Source organism: Boleophthalmus pectinirostris, unplaced genomic scaffold (genome assembly GCF_026225935.1).
Source record: "Boleophthalmus pectinirostris isolate CB_2022bp ecotype Guang Dong unplaced genomic scaffold, ASM2622593v1 HiC_scaffold_12, whole genome shotgun sequence".
Lineage (NCBI taxonomy): Eukaryota > Metazoa > Chordata > Actinopteri > Gobiiformes > Gobiidae > Boleophthalmus > Boleophthalmus pectinirostris.
In genome coordinates this window covers 21,697,394-21,713,238 of record NW_026571018.1, presented here as the reverse complement: position 1 = coordinate 21,713,238, position 15,845 = coordinate 21,697,394, and the positions used below count along the sequence as shown (strand labels likewise).

Here is a 15,845-nt window from a genome sequence, read left to right as displayed (position 1 = left end):
AAGGTTCTTATCAAGGAGCCTGCACACGAAGTTGTATTAGAAGTTTAAATGCTGCATTTAAAATGTCTTGTACTTTACTGTAAATGTACTGTACATTCATATAAATATTTTATATCTTAAAATCCTAAAAATAAAGATACATTTTGAGTACATTACTGTGAACTACATACAAACTGCAATCCTGATATAGTCAAGACAAAAAATATACATTAAAATTAACCGCAATATGCTACTATACTATTTCACAATATATTTATTCATAAAGATAATCTAACATAAAAATGTATACTACATTGCTGAGTAAAAGTGTCTAGGTTACAGCACTTCTGCAAAGCATACAGTTATTTGAACTAGAAAGCATAAGGTAGCTTTCCACAGACATTAACAGTGGAGAATGGAAGAAATAATTGATGGAGGAGAAGTTGTTTAAAGCTTTAAATGTGTAGCCTTGTGCAGTGCAGCACATCTTTAGTTTGCGGAGAAAAGAGGAGAAATGCTATAAGGATGTTATTTTTGGTTCTAAAGACTACTGCTGTCCAGATAATGGCTGTGAAAGGCTCACGCTGTGTTATTTGTGTTGCAGCTGTGTGCAGTGGGGAGATCACAGACTCGGCTGGTGTTGTGCTGTCTCCTAATTGGCCCGAGGCCTATGACAAGGGGCAGGACTGCATCTGGGGCATCCACGTGGAAGAGGACAAGAGGATCATGCTCGACATCCAAGTGTAAGAGTGCACCAGGTGTAGGGCAGGAGCCACTTTCACATGTTAAACGCATCACTCCTCCATACATTCACATAGGACAACCTATTGCGTCTGTGTTGTTAATTAGATTTTTAAAAAATTTCCACCACATTAAGAATTCTGTGTTGCTTCCAGCTCGCTCTGACCAGATTAGCCAGTAAGCCTCCCCGCTCCCACTTCCCTGGTGCGCGTCTTGGAGTTGGCTTTGAAATGAATACGCTCTGGCAGAGAACTACTCTCAGCCACTTGTTCTGCCTTGGCCAACTGTAATTCAACACACAGACGACGCACACATGCAGATGTCATAGAGCATGTATATGCGCCCAGTCTCCTCTTCAGCCATCAATCTTCCTTGAACGCCCCATCCATCATCACACAGACACATACACAGTCACAGCTGTTAAGGAGGCAGCTGAGGCCACTATGGAGCACTATCTGTTCAAACCACTACAGACCTTGTTTTTCTCAACTAAAATAACAAACTCAGTTATGCACATTCAGAACCGTACTTTTGCTGCATATAATTGAGTCACACTATTATTTATATGAACATACAGTCTATATAGCAAGCAAAATACAGCATAAGTAATTTGTTTTAGTGCCTCAAGCACTCAGCAGTGCATGGGCTGTGAAAGGTTAAAATTAAACCAGCGGGAATACAGCCTAGGGTCACAGAAAAAATAGACACAGAATACTGAAGTCTGACAGAGACGATTGTTAGCTATTGCATACAGTGGTCATTCATTACGTTGTTTAAAGGTAAAATCAGGTTAAAATAGTGCAGTGTTTTCCTATTCTTCCTAAAACTTGTAATTATAAAAATTGCTATACAGAATGGCTGTATGAAATGTAAACACATATGATGCAAATGTTGGCATAGCTCCATAACATGTTTTATTCAGAAGAAATCATAAGGAACATATCAGCGTACACAGTAATATTTCATTATTTTATTAAAGGCAATTAAGTTTAATGGCAGCTATATATAAAACAGTTGGCAAAAACGTAACAACATGACAATACGTAGATGGTACACAAATGCCCAAATATATAAAAAACAATTTTAAAGTAGCTCCCTAAAGTAGCTCCATTTGTCATTTTCTTTTGACACAAACCATTTAATAACCTTTTCAAATTATTACAATCTTTACACATTGTTCTTATCCTTCAAAGATAAGAACATTCAATTGGGTCTATGCTGTACTTCAGTAGAGCACTTTAAATGAGTGCCAATTAAACCAAATACTTTTATTAGGCATCTGGTACTCTAAATGAATTAACAGTTAATATTTATTATAACAATAGGACAGCATGAGTAAGAGCATAAAAAGAGCGCTTAGGTTTAAGGGGACAATGTAGAGTTAGACTGAGGCTGCTGATTAAAAATGGCAATAACCTAAATTAGCCTTAATGAGAGCAGGGTTTAAAGTCATTATCTGGGTTGAATAACTAAATTAAGTCGATCCATATGGAGCAAACAGACAGGAGCGTTGCTAGATTTATCAGCCCCAGCAGCAATGTGAATACCAAAACAGACTTTTAAAATATCTTTTTGAGCTCAAATGTGCATGATTTTCTTAATGGCTTTCTCTGTTGGAACAAAGAGGCCAGAGAGCACTTGGTTTTGGCTCAGCCCACTCCATTGCTACAGTGCACACAATGCCCCAGCTCTTATCTCCCAGGATTATAGACTCGCAGATATGAACAATCAGTCAAATATGAGTTGCATATCAAAGGGAAGAGGCAGAGGAGGAAACATGTATTACAGGAAAAGACTGAGTGACCCATCTCACCTCTCAGCGAGTTAGTGTTAGTGGACATATATATTTCATTGAACCATGCCTAAAAGGGGAGGTTCATTTTATTTAAACTGTTGTAAAAAAAACAAAAAAAAAACCTTTAGTTGGATTTTTTGTCAATTTTAGGACCACATAATACATGAATAATGCATCAGTGAATCTGCAATGCAAGGAATTAAATGGCAATGAACAGCACATTGCATTCAGGGAAATATATTATCCAATGAAAATTTAAGACTCAAAGAAACCCTGTTAAATGCTGTATCTCAACTGTAAACCTATAAGGTCAGTATGACGCCTGTATTAGTATTTGTATCTCTGTGTGTTGATTTGATATGATTAGGATCAGGTAAACTTGTAATAGGAAATATAGAAAAACACTAACCTTGCAACATTGCCCAAGCCTTTATTTTCTGATTGTGATTCTTTTTACATACTTCAGAAACTAGGTATGTGCTTAGGTGATATGGTGCAACATAAAACAATGAATAATAACAGAAGAATATAAACTGTGATAAAGAGGGGGTTAGAATAAAAATAGACTTTGACTGTTAAGAAGCTGTATGCAAAATCCTGGTTCTGTTCTCAACTTTAGACATTCTTTATTTCAAACAAACCAGAGTTGTGTGCTTATGTATAGTAACTGAACAAAATTGCTATTCACACATAACTAACCAAGAATTGTCATAGTTTTTTTTTACCAGTCTGTAGCCCTAACCCATTCCCTAATATGCTTCTGTGAGTTAGTTTTAATCCAAGCCACTGCAGCTCAGGGTTGGTCTCGTGCTGTGAATTAATGGCGCTGTGGGCAGTTCTGGTTTATCTCAAGCTTGGTCATGCATGGCTTTCATGGCGGCGTACACCACAGCTTGTTTGATTTCCACAGATCCCTCTATTGCCCTCCTGTCTGCTGTTCTCATCATTAGAATAGCATTCCAGGAGGCTTGGTCCACATATCATTTATGTTTATGTGTGCGTGTGCATGGCATGTTGAAGTGACAAAAGCTTGTGTGTCTCATTATTAGGGTGGGCACACTCTTCCATACAGTAATGAGAATGTTTGGGGCATTATCATTCATCGCTGTGCCCGCGTTGGCAATTACACAAGAGCAGTGTGCATAATGAGGGTTGATTAATTAATTTAGGCCAAACAGGAGGGCCGGCTCTCAGCTAATTAGCATGGAGCAAGAGCAAGAGACAAGAGGTTACGGCAGATAGTCCCACCTGTAGACAACACTACACCAGGTACATGTCCTCAAGGGGAGTTAAGAGCAGTACTTCTCTAAATGCTCTTTATCAATAGGTTGCACTGACCTCACATGTCAACATTAATGAATGCCTATCCCTCGGTTTTAGAATGATCATTGCCGTGTTGATTAACAATTTCTGACAATATCTTTTGAAAGGACAAAAGTTCTCTAAATATTGCATAGAACAGGAAGATGAAACCCATGAGTAGTTTAAGCAGTAAATAGTTTGAGCTGTAAGAATTCAGAATCCTATGCTGGAATTTTATGTTTAACTGTCACATTGCAAGAGTAGTAGTTGTTGTAATCTTCATAGTTAATATCTCTGTAATTACTGGGCCTGTCCACATGAAACACAAACAGGCATAAAGTTTAATGTCTTCTCTGGCAGTACAAATTAAAGAACTTGAAGCCACAAGATTAATATGACATGTTTTTGAATCCAATCCATAACAAATAATAAGGTTCAGTGTTTGTGGATATCAAAAATGGTTACAAAAATGGTTTCCTTCCCTCCCTCTACAACCTGTCCAACTCAACATGCCAGTGATCAACTTTTCATTTTCGGTTCTATGAGTAGGTGTATAATCCCTGCAGTTTAGGTCACCCTGAGCTCTCTGCCCAGTTATGTTAATATTAATATAAATATAATAATTATTAATATAATTAATATATTAATATTAATATTTTATTATTTTTATTTTTATTATTATTTATTTTTATTTATTTATTTATTTTTTTTGTAAGGGGAGATTGCAACATCTTCAATGTTGTCAGGATACAAAGTCGTCAATGTCGATGTGCCTGAGAAATTTGCCCTCTCATTCAGTCAGTATGTGGGATTCGTATACCTATATTATAATGTGATAAAACCTTGCACATATAATATTTGCTGCAGATTAAACACAAAACTGTCTTTTGCCAGAACACTAATGACTCCGCATAGAGAATACTTTGATTTTCTTGCTTGGTTTGAGCAATAGACAAAGCTGCACCAAACCCATGTTCTCAGGCTAAGTTATAAATTCACACCGCATTTAGTCATCCACTAAGTGCTTTTCCACAATTCCACACAGCAAGGAACCTTGGGGTAAAACTGTTAGTCAGTTATGAACTTTTACTACGATCAGACTGGTTGTATAGAGCCCCCAACTGGAGACTCTGAGTACTGCATGCACTTTTATTCAGGTGTCAATGGAAGATGGAATGCTTTCTCGATGAAAACAATTCTTCAATCAGTGTAACAATACAAATGTCAAATATGAGTATGAAAAAATGGCATATGTGCTGCTGACAGGCACAGGAACTTTCATTGTGTAAGAGTTAATGGGATTTTACTGTTTTTCTCCAGATTTGACTTGACAGGTCAGTTAAGGTGACAAAATGCCTTGAGGCTTGTACATAACGCAGCTGTCAGCCACCACATCAGCGGGAGTGAGCTGGCACTATTGGTATGCTGAAGACATGCGAGCAGAAAGTACAGTTTCAAACAGACCTTGAAACTTAGTGCACTCTGAAACTGGGAGAATTGACAAAAGGTATGCTCTTCTGGAAGCTTCTGTGCAGTATATGTCTATAGTGATCAAGGTTAACAAGAACAGGGATTAAAAAATAAGCTCTCACAATCATTTAACAGAAAGTCATCACAAGTAGAACTCCAGCAATGAATCAGAATAGTAATAATTACTAGTGGACTATTAAAATGATTGCAGTTACATTTTAATTATTTTCAGGGTTCAAAAGGATTTTTTGGATGTTTGTATTTTAATTGGTCTGTGGACTGTATGTACTCTAAAAGACTTTAAAAAGACAGATGCATCATTAAATAAAAATGTCAGTTTCAGATTTTTTCAATTTACAAATTTTTCAAAATACGATTTAATAATAATTCAGTAATTCATGGTTTAATTATTGGGGTTATTATCTTGAAGCTCTCAGTCTGTATATTTAACCTTTTACTTAGTTTACTTGGTGGACTACTAAAAAAATCATTGGTTGCAGCCCTAATCACCTACTGAACCTCAGTGTGTGTCATTTTGTACTACATGTGAATTACATATAATAGCAATAGCCTTAGAATCATTTTGTTGCAATAGTACTGGTAGTGTTGCATTAGTAGTTCAAATCTTTTGTAAAGGTTGCACAGATTTGTCAGATACAGGCTGGTTGTCTGCCTGAGTCCTTGGCTCTGGCAGGTGGGGTAACAGTTGGTTGAAGTTGGGCCCATATTGGTGCAGTGGGAGCAGCTGAGTGGCCTGTGGAGTGGCACTGGAGCAGGCGTTAAGTCCACACTGAGGCGCTGCAGAGCTGGCACATGTCTGTGTTGTCACTAGGTTTAGATTTGGACTCAAACCAGTGAAGAAATGCAGGCCAATGCATACATGAAATTTTCACATCACCTTAGCTGTGACTGTGTTTTTTTTGTCTTTTTTTTGGATAATTTCAGCATACCAATGATGCTCTTGAAAGAATTGTTCATTCATTTAAAAGATTTAACAATGTATATAGGCACATGTACTTTATAGCTCTCATTATTTTCATACTTCAATTAAACCCTTTTTGGTTTTAATTTAGCTAAAGATTAAAACTTTATTATGACTCACCCATTGCAAATCATCTATGAGCTTTGAGTAGACATAGTGTCAGACTCTCAGCAAGAACCCTTTGAATATAGTTATAAAAGCCCTATAGGAACCAACAAGGTCAAATATGGTTAAGCTGTGGTGAATAAAAAGCTGCATATTACACAGCAATAAAATTATATTTTATATGAGGCTTTTCAAAACTTCCCTTGAACATTTCTTTCATCAGTGACTCACAAATATTCTGGTCCACAGGATTCTATTCTTGTGATTTGGTCCAAACCATTATTACCATTGTGCCTGCCTCATGTACAGCTACTGATTGTGGGCCGAATGTGGAGGTCTAAATGATCCCTATAGCCGTCCAGCTAACACGAGGGGGCCGCTCCCTGGTCGCTACCTCATTTCACTGCCATTCATTCAGCTGGCATCTGCTATTTGTGTTCTTCAAGAGGCTGAAATTTAGCTCTGGAACCATTTCCTCCACCATTATGAGCCAACAACCAAATCCCCCATTTTTCAGTCAGATCAGGCTTTAACAATATGAACATAAGGGGGGTTCAGTACAAATTCTTACTTGACTGTGAAATAGTGTAATAGTGTAATTTCAAATGATATCTGTGTTAAGGGTGACCATCACAGGAATGGACTCAGGAAAATTAAGGTCATAGATAAAAACTACTAGATGATTGTTAGTTTTAAGAGATTGGAATAGCAATAGACAACTATGAATGTCAGTACACCCTGAAAAAATATATATCAGCATGTTTCTCTGTAAATCTCATGTTTTTGTTAATAATGCATGTGGCATCAGTGAAGTGAAACATTCTCCAAATAAGTGGGACGAGAGCTATAATATAATAATAAAAATCTGCATTTTAACAATATTCATTTTACCCCCATCTGTATTGATTATTGCTGGTCTATATTAATTAATGCAAGAAGTTGTTATTTAAAGGTCTTATATTACACAATATTAACTCTTAGCTTTAAACCGTGATAATTAACAATGCTGTTACTTCATCGAAAATCCACATGACATCACAAGATGGAACCTAGTGTTTTCAATTTGAGAGAAGAACTCTGCCTAAATATGCTGGAGTTGTGTGTCAAATGTTGTGTGAATTAAACAAAACACAACTCCATGTATGTTTGTGATGAGGAAACAACATAATAATAGATCAGAAAATAGCATAATATGGGCCCTTTAATTTTGGTTTGATGAAACTGTGAGACAAAACAAAAGCTAGTTGCTGTTTAATTTACCTTTGAGAGAAAATTTGGCCATCCATTCATCTTAACTGCAGCTTGTTTTTACTCAGAGCCCTCAGATAGATGGAGGTGAGAGGCTGTGTAAGGAGTTATGAATAACAAATTGAGCATAGGTCATTTTGTTTCACTCTATCATCATCAAGTCGTGTCACTTTTAAGACGGCTCCCCCTCCCGCTGCTTTGTCTGCTGGAACGCCGTGTGATTCATTTTGTCACAAGCACTTTCAGTTGTACAGAACAGACTTCAAAGTAAAACACTGAATATGGAAAGGAAGAGGCTCACGGGTCTCGCCTTCAAACACGTCTCACCGCTGAAAGGAAGATTCAAATAATTGGAGCCATTAATCAAAACAAGAATGGCAGTGTGTTTTTGTGTTGTCAACTGAGTGCTATTAACTATGCTTATGTCATATTGTCACTAAAAATAAAAACACATTACACGGGCAAAGCCAAAACAAGCTGTTGGACCACAGAAACTTCCATAAAGGAGTAAGGCTGTTTCTCACGCTGTTAAAGCTGCATTATGTCACTTTTCTGGTGAAGAGTCCACTAGAATGTACCAGAATATGGCACTCAATGTATATGTCGTGCATTAATTCTAACAAAGGTGTTTTTATTGAAGAAAGCATGCAACTCCACAGATCTGACTTGTAACTTGGCCTGGAGGTGTTATTCTTTCTAATTGTATTATTCTTCTTGTACACTGATATTTTACCCTGATTCATCAGCCGGTTTCACTTTGTAGAAACCGTCTCACCTCACAGTGTTAGAATTCGTTCTCTGGAAGTGAGGTACTTTTTTTCATTTAATCAATCACTGCTATTTGGTCGTGATTAAGCTTTTCCCAAATTCCGTAGGAAGAAGGGCAATAACGTCTTTCCCTTTGATGAAATTCACTGAACATTCTCTTTGCTCCGGCTTCAAATCCTCGATCTTGAGAATCGTTGCCAGCACAGAACGTATGGGTCTTCGCTGATTGGCTGGTGCCTGAACTTGCACTGCCGGGCTTCTTGCAAACCGTCTAGTGTATTCTGATTCCTGACCTAGTCGCTGCAGAGAAATGAAATTGAGTGGAGGCACTAGGTGGCGCCAACCTGGCTACTGAAATTTACCCATTGTGGGATGATTAAACCGTGTTTGTTCCATTAATATTGGTACTGTGGAAAATTCCTGGCAAAGCAATAGCATCGCAACAGAGAAACAAGTGGCAGACCCTCCACCAAAAAAGTTACATCATATACCTTTTTTGCCTCGCTAAAGTTTTTAAGTGTGAATCTCCTGGTTTCAAATGTAAATACTCTGACGCTACACCAATAATAAGCAGATTGTAGTAAATGGCTGTAGATTTTACTGCTCCAAAATTTTTGAAATGTTTTCTGTGTTCTGTATACATATTATGATTGCTATTTATATTTTAAATTTCCGCATACAGGGGCAAAAAGGCAATTAGTGGGCAGAGTTCTGGTAGAGTTCTTTCATGTTTCGGTTTAAATCAATTTAAACTGACATTATTTTCACCGTAGCTAAGCAAAGATTCCATATTGTGTCTTTTTATAACATCAAACCCCATGATGATTTAGCACAAATGCAACCTCTGGAGCCTCTTCAAATGGCATGCATGTAAATTATGAGACCCCACCTGAAATGATGCTGCTAAATATGAACATATCTCATTATAATGGCCATCTTGACATTTAAGGGGGTACTTTCTCCCAATGCAGCAGAGCAATACTACTTTTCTCTCACCATTTTCCTTGGCTAGTGCACGAATAAATGTCAAGCTATACTAACACTGCATAAAGAGGGCAAGAACATATGAATTTCTAAATGGAAAAGGTTAATGCATTCTTTAAGTTAATCATGCGCTGTGGACATCCTGTCTAACTGTGTCTCCACGGAAATATATTCAATTTAACAATGTGGCAATTTACCACTTCCCGGCTTGTGTATGTTTGTAACCTTGAGGTAATTTAAAAAGTGGTATTCTATCGGAATGAATAATGTTTTTCTTACATATTTATGAAATCAATGTGGTGGTGAAAAAGCATACATCTTGAATTATTTAGTGTTTATTTTTCACATCAGATCCATCCAATATAAACTGCATACAAATGTAGCCAGAAGTGTTGACGTGGCGTTATCTGTATTCTGCTGCTGTCAGCTGAATAACGCAGTGCTTGTCCGCTTACATGTAATACATTCAACCTACACTCAGGTCATTTTTAATCATAAGCTGATGTTAATTCCCTTGTTTTTGTTTACGCTTTAGACTTCATCTTGGTAAGAATGACCTTTTGACCTTCTACGACGGCGATGACCTGACTGCTAACATCCTGGGACAGTACAGTGGGACCCGGCCGCACTTCAAGCTCTACACTTCTATGGCGGATGTGACTATTCAGTTTCAGTCAGACCCAGCCACAAATATCTACGGTTACAACAATGGATTTGTGGTCCACTTCTTTGGTATGTACTCATAAGTAAATTGTGCATGGAAATAAGTTGGTCTTTTTTGCCTGGTCTTTTTTCATAGTTTGGTACTTGGTTATACTTTTGTTGTTTAGTCGCATTTCCTCAGCTTCAAGTTCGTAACCTGGTTCTACTGTTCAGGGATAATGGAGAACTATAAAGCTGTACTATGTAACTTTTCTGGTGAGGGGTTTGCCACCTGTTTGTCCCCATTGTTACATGGCTGGAATATCTCATAGTATTGCATATAATAATCTATTTTTAATCAATTAAATGTCAAAAATATAGTGAAAAACATGTATTCTTACTGTCAGTAGGGGCCTCCTCACCACTGACCTGACATGTAACTTAGCTCTGTGTCATCACCTGCTTGTCTTCATGTTAAGTTAAATTTAATGCCATACTGTGGAGCATTCCAGACAAAGCAATGACATCTCTTTGGAGACAAACAGACCCTGCGGACCCCCGACCATAAAAGTTACATAATAATTTTCACATTTGCTCTTACATAATGTGGGCCATGTACATGTACACAGTTAACTCAGCATTAATAGACTCGTTATAATAAATAATGGACTACACATTGGATAAAATTGGTCTATTTAGAGGCATCCTGTTGAGCCTCTTTTCTCTGACTGTACCACTGTCTGTCTGTGTCTTCCTCCCTGGGATCGGGCCAATGCCAGGTGCACCGGATTAGACAAACAAAGCCATGCAATAATAGGGTGCACTTCAACATCAGCTGGTTTTGTCCAAAGCTTTGTGCAGTTGGCAATGTCTGCAGTGGTTATTGAAGCACAGATTGACTGGTGCCAAGCCACATGCTGCTTTTCCTCCCTTGCAAAAAATAGACCTATATTTATACTCCCCGCTAGCATTACGCCCGTCGAAGTCAAGAAAATGGCTGGTAATAATAACATTTCTGAGCACTAACTGTCTTGTTTTTGTGGTGACTTACAGAAGTGGCCAGGAATGACACTTGCTCTGAGCTTCCGGAAATTAGCAATGGCTGGAAGAGCACATCACACCCTGACCTTATTCACGGGACCGTCGTCACCTACCAGTGTTACCCCGGATACGAGCTGGTGGGCTCTGAGATACTCATGTGCCAATGGGATCTCACGTGGAGCGGGGACGTGCCAAAGTGTGAGGAAGGTGAGAGGAGTCAAAGGAATGTCAGGATTATATATGACAATGGTTCTCAAAATGTGGTTTGTGGGCTTATTTTGTACCTCATGTGTTGGTTTTATTTACCTGTATTCATGTTTTTATCCTGCTTTTGTTGAGACAAGTTAGCAAATGTTTAGTTCTACTTCCAGTAACAGTAAGGTCTGGATTAGATCTCTCATCAAAATGCTAAACCTCATGACAACAAAATTACAGGTTAAATTCCACTATTATGATGTTTGTTTCTCTAAATATGCAAAATATGCTCAAGTAGTCCCACTGCAGCAGTGAGGTTAACCCAGTAACACTGAACGATAGGTCGAATGAAGAGGTCAAGTGTTCCTACAATAAAGTACAAGTTACTTTGATTATTACTATGCCTGGAAAGCTCCTTGGTTAGATCTAGTCTGGAGCTAGTTTAATGAAACCTGTTTCAGTCTTTGAAGAACAAAGACATTTCTAAAGTTGTATTATTAAGAATCACTCTATGCCACTCTTCAGTTTCTTTTGTTATATTTCCTTATGGATATACCTCCATGTGTTGTGTTCAGTGATGACATGCCAAGACCCGGGGAATGTGGAGCACAGTCGTAAGGTGATCACAGGAAGCCGGTTTGCAGTGGGCTCCACAGTACAGTTCTTCTGTAATAAAGGCTACATCATCTCTGGGAATGGCCTCCTCACCTGCTACAACAGAGATTCAGCCAAGCCCAAGTGGAGTGAAAGGCTTCCCAAATGTGTTCGTAAGTCAACTTTATTCACATACATATAGATATAATTATAAAGTTAAATAAAGTTATAAGTTATAAATATCACTACGTAAACCACAGCACCTGCAGCCAGTCATTGAGCTAGTGCAGCCTCTGTAGCTCATTGAGTGAATTCTGCAGGTTCTGAGCATGAGTTATTGCTTGCTTTTGAACATGTTCTTGATTTCTTTGTACTGCATGTCACAAACTACCTGACCTTTACTGCATCTGAACAGGATCGTGTCTGGCCGGTAGACCACACTCAGGGTCACTGCTGAAGTGATGTTTAGTCCCTCTTTTCTGTGTAGTCTCTGCTGCAGAAAGGGACTGTGGTCCCAAAGGAGACAGTGTCGTGTGTGGACAGTGAATGGTCCAAACTGGATGTCATACACTGGCTGTGCAGGAGCAGGAAACATTTTGTTTTCAAATATTCTTCAAAGGAGAAATGAAAATGTCAGGACGAATGCACTATGCTGTTCACTGCTTTCAGGACAAAGTTGTCTTTGTGTTGTTCTAATGCCAAATTTACTCGGCCTCATTATCATATTATGTGGTTGCCATAGAAATGAACCACAAACTGTGACCTCAGATTTTTGACTCTGATTTGAATTATTGCTTAAATCGGTGTTGTTTTTGGAAAATGTGCCCTGCAGAATCCTCATATTATAGTATGTATATTATATATATATTAATATGAAAGTGTGAAATGTCTTCAAAATTAAGTATTGAAGTATGCCATAAATGTATCCAAATTAGCATCTAGTCTACAATCTAAAATAAATTCTGGATTTTATTTTAATTAAATGTTTACAGAGACTGGTCTCTGCTACAACCAGGATACTAAAACGTTTTACTTTCATCATTATGAAGTTTTCTCCTTAATGATTTTTCCCTAATGACTCTATTGTAAAACACTTCATTAACGATCACTAATTGTGTGCACACACCAATGATGAGCTCCTGGTAATAAATGGCATTGTAATTTAGAGTCTTATACATAACAGTGGGGTCTTAGCTGAAAACATCACTTTAGCAGGGAAATACAGTGCACCAAATGTCACCATTTATAATGTTAAACCTCCAAATTAAACGTCATTTTCAATTGCAGTTTGCATTGCATTTGATTGGTAGTTTTGTAATCATTTTAACTTAATGTGTGCTATGCAACTTTGGGTCCACCTGTTTTTGCCTATGGATATGTTATTGCTTTGAGTGGAATATTTGACAGTATGGCATTAGACCTGTCTGTCTCAATGGGAAAAAGAACCATTACAACACCAGGCCAAGTTACAGGTCAGATCAGTAATGAGACCGCTCACGGTGAGAATGCATCATTTTTACCAATAAATCTACATGTAACTGAATAACTACAAGATTGATGTGTCTAATGCCATACTGTAGAACACAAAGTAGTAACATTTCTATGGAGAAGAGCAGGTGCCAGATTCTCCCCCAGAAAAGTCAGCTGTTACCATAGCGATTAACAATTTAAAACAAAATATATTTTAAAAGGAAAAAAGTCCTCAAAATGTAATATGTAGCATGCTGAAACCCAGGAATAGTTCAAGCAACAATTGGAAAGTTATAGTATTTATTATTGTGTATAGATGGCGGAAGCTAACCAGCATTCTTGTTATTCCCTGGGGATCAATAAAGTATCTTGCTCTCTCTCTCTTATTGCTTACAGTATGAATTAAATAAACTAGTTACATCCATCCTCTTTGTGTTTGATAGCTGAGAAATATGAGCCATGTAGGAACCCTGGTGCCCCCTCCACCAGTGTGCAGAGCTTGGAGAAGGCCTTCTATCAGGCAGGAGAGACCCTCACCTTCTCCTGCCACTCAGGCTATGAGATGCAGGGCCATGCCACCATCTACTGTATCCCTGGGCATCCTTCACAATGGAACAGCACGCCCCCTGCCTGCAAAGGTTGGCTATTACTTCTATAAAGCACCATCATAATTGAAGTATGCTTATTGCTTTCTAAATTACTTTCCTATTTTGAAGCTTTAACACAGCAGTACATTGATGAACGAAGATTAGATGGTGAGTTAATTTTACAGTGACAATTTTGCTTATATGGTGCGATTCGATAAAGATAAGATAAATTGCTTAATTGTTTTTTTCCATTACAGTTTCCAAAGTAGATTATGAGCTAGAGGGGACCAACATAGCTCTGATTGTTTTCATTCCCACTGCAGTCATCCTAGTGGCTGTGCTAGCGATTTATGTCTACTTTGTAAAGTAAGTAAAAATCTCTATCCATTTCATTAGCTGTGAAATGAGCCTTAAATTATGTACTCCTTTTTCTCAGGCTCCAAGGAAAGACCATTCGAATGCCATCATCATCATCATCGCCTCCATATGACAACATGACAGAGGAGTCGGCATTTGAAAACCCCATATATGACAGTGGAGTAAGTACGGATATAATGAACTTGCAGGACGTGGACTCTCACAACACCAGCGTCTTGTCCTGATTCCATCTCATCTGGCTGTCGTCGTACTTTCATGTCACCACCAGAGGGCGACATTCATTCATCTCTCATCTGCATGTCATGACCAAATCAGGAAAGTTAATGTTCTAATATAAAGGTTTATGCCGGTGTTATCATGTTTTTTTGGGGTTTTTTTTTTTTACATTTTTAATTATTTTACATAATAAATAAAATGTTATTCTCCGTTGTAAACTGAACATCCTCTTTGGTCTCTTCTTGTCCTTCCAGCGCTGGCAGACCCGATCTAGATACTAAATCAGATGACTTTAGAGGGCCTATGAGGTAAGACCTTCATGTGAAGCTGACAGCATCATTCAATCACTGTCAGCAAGGTCATGTCCTCTACATGTGTCAGATATATGTTATTTTGGGCCACTCCAGTTTCTATTAAATCTGTCTTTCACCTTATGTTAGAAAAAGTCTGGAATAGACTGGCTATAGCCATCTTACTCTTTTTCAGTAAAATATGGGGGAAGACTGTAACCTTCAAGACCCAGATTGTTTTTTAAATTTAAAAAACAATATTTAGGGAAAAAAAAAGAATATTATTCTTTGATTACACCTACAATTTCTGGCTATTATTTATTTCTAACATGTGTTTTGCAGGGTTGAATAAAATAAGTGAGTAAACTGAGAGCATACAAAAGAAGAACTGCTCAAGCTTTGCCTTTGGAACCCTCACTGCACTTTTTCATCCTCCTGTTTTTTTTCCAAAACATTTCTTTGAATTTTCTTTATTTGTGCAATTTACTGTAAATAATGTCTTCGCTGTCAAATATGTAAACCTGTGGATCACCATGGTGATATTTTTATAATGTAAATTACTGAGGACCTTTGGTGATTGGATGTTTTTTTCAGTACTTTTTACCGCCCAGAGCTTGGAGCAAGTAGAGATGGACAAAACGGTGCTTTGACTGAAACATGATAGATAAGCCTGTCCCAATGGTATTTTTATGTTTTATGTAAGGGTCTGCTCTTTGTAAATAAACTGCCTGTCCAATATGAGTGCCTCACGACTTATTATATCCCAATGAAATCACTTAATTGTAATTGAATGTTTCTTTTATCTTTTTTGGTAGGTGTCATTATCTTCTCCACACTTGTTTTGTCTCATTTATCAGTTTGTCTTGAATAAATAAATAAATAAATAATATTTCCTACAGAAACTTCAGTTTACTGTGTGAATGTAAAAAGTAATACATGATGAAATTGTGGTGTCTTATGTGTGCAACCCTAACCCAATTAGAAGCAACAACATAAGCTTCTCTCAAAGAATTTACCTACCTAATATTGGCTTGCTATAGTGATATTAGTAATATTAG

General features: G+C 37.7%; 1 protein-coding gene and 1 long non-coding RNA gene across 2 annotated transcripts in view; both read left to right on the top strand.

Annotated features, from left to right (window-relative positions):
- The window catches only part of LOC110168089 (seizure protein 6 homolog), a 69,540-nt gene extending 55,035 nt beyond the window's left edge, over window positions 1–14,505 (top strand). Inside the window, exons 9-16 of the mRNA XM_020933496.1 lie at window positions 584–722; window positions 9,910–10,106; window positions 11,070–11,264; window positions 11,828–12,019; window positions 13,760–13,954; window positions 14,033–14,071; window positions 14,161–14,269; window positions 14,340–14,505. Of these exons, the coding sequence (XP_020789155.1) occupies window positions 584–722; window positions 9,910–10,106; window positions 11,070–11,264; window positions 11,828–12,019; window positions 13,760–13,954; window positions 14,033–14,071; window positions 14,161–14,269; window positions 14,340–14,505 (1,232 nt within the window). The remainder of the gene's footprint in view (window positions 1–583; window positions 723–9,909; window positions 10,107–11,069; window positions 11,265–11,827; window positions 12,020–13,759; window positions 13,955–14,032; window positions 14,072–14,160; window positions 14,270–14,339) is intronic.
- A 180-nt stretch (window positions 14,506–14,685) lies between these two features.
- On the top strand, window positions 14,686–15,525 carry LOC129407383 (uncharacterized). The gene is made up of 2 exons (XR_008631517.1): window positions 14,686–14,805; window positions 15,130–15,525. It is a non-coding gene; the product is annotated as an uncharacterized LOC129407383 (long non-coding RNA).
- Window positions 15,526–15,845: the final 320 nt, after the last annotated feature.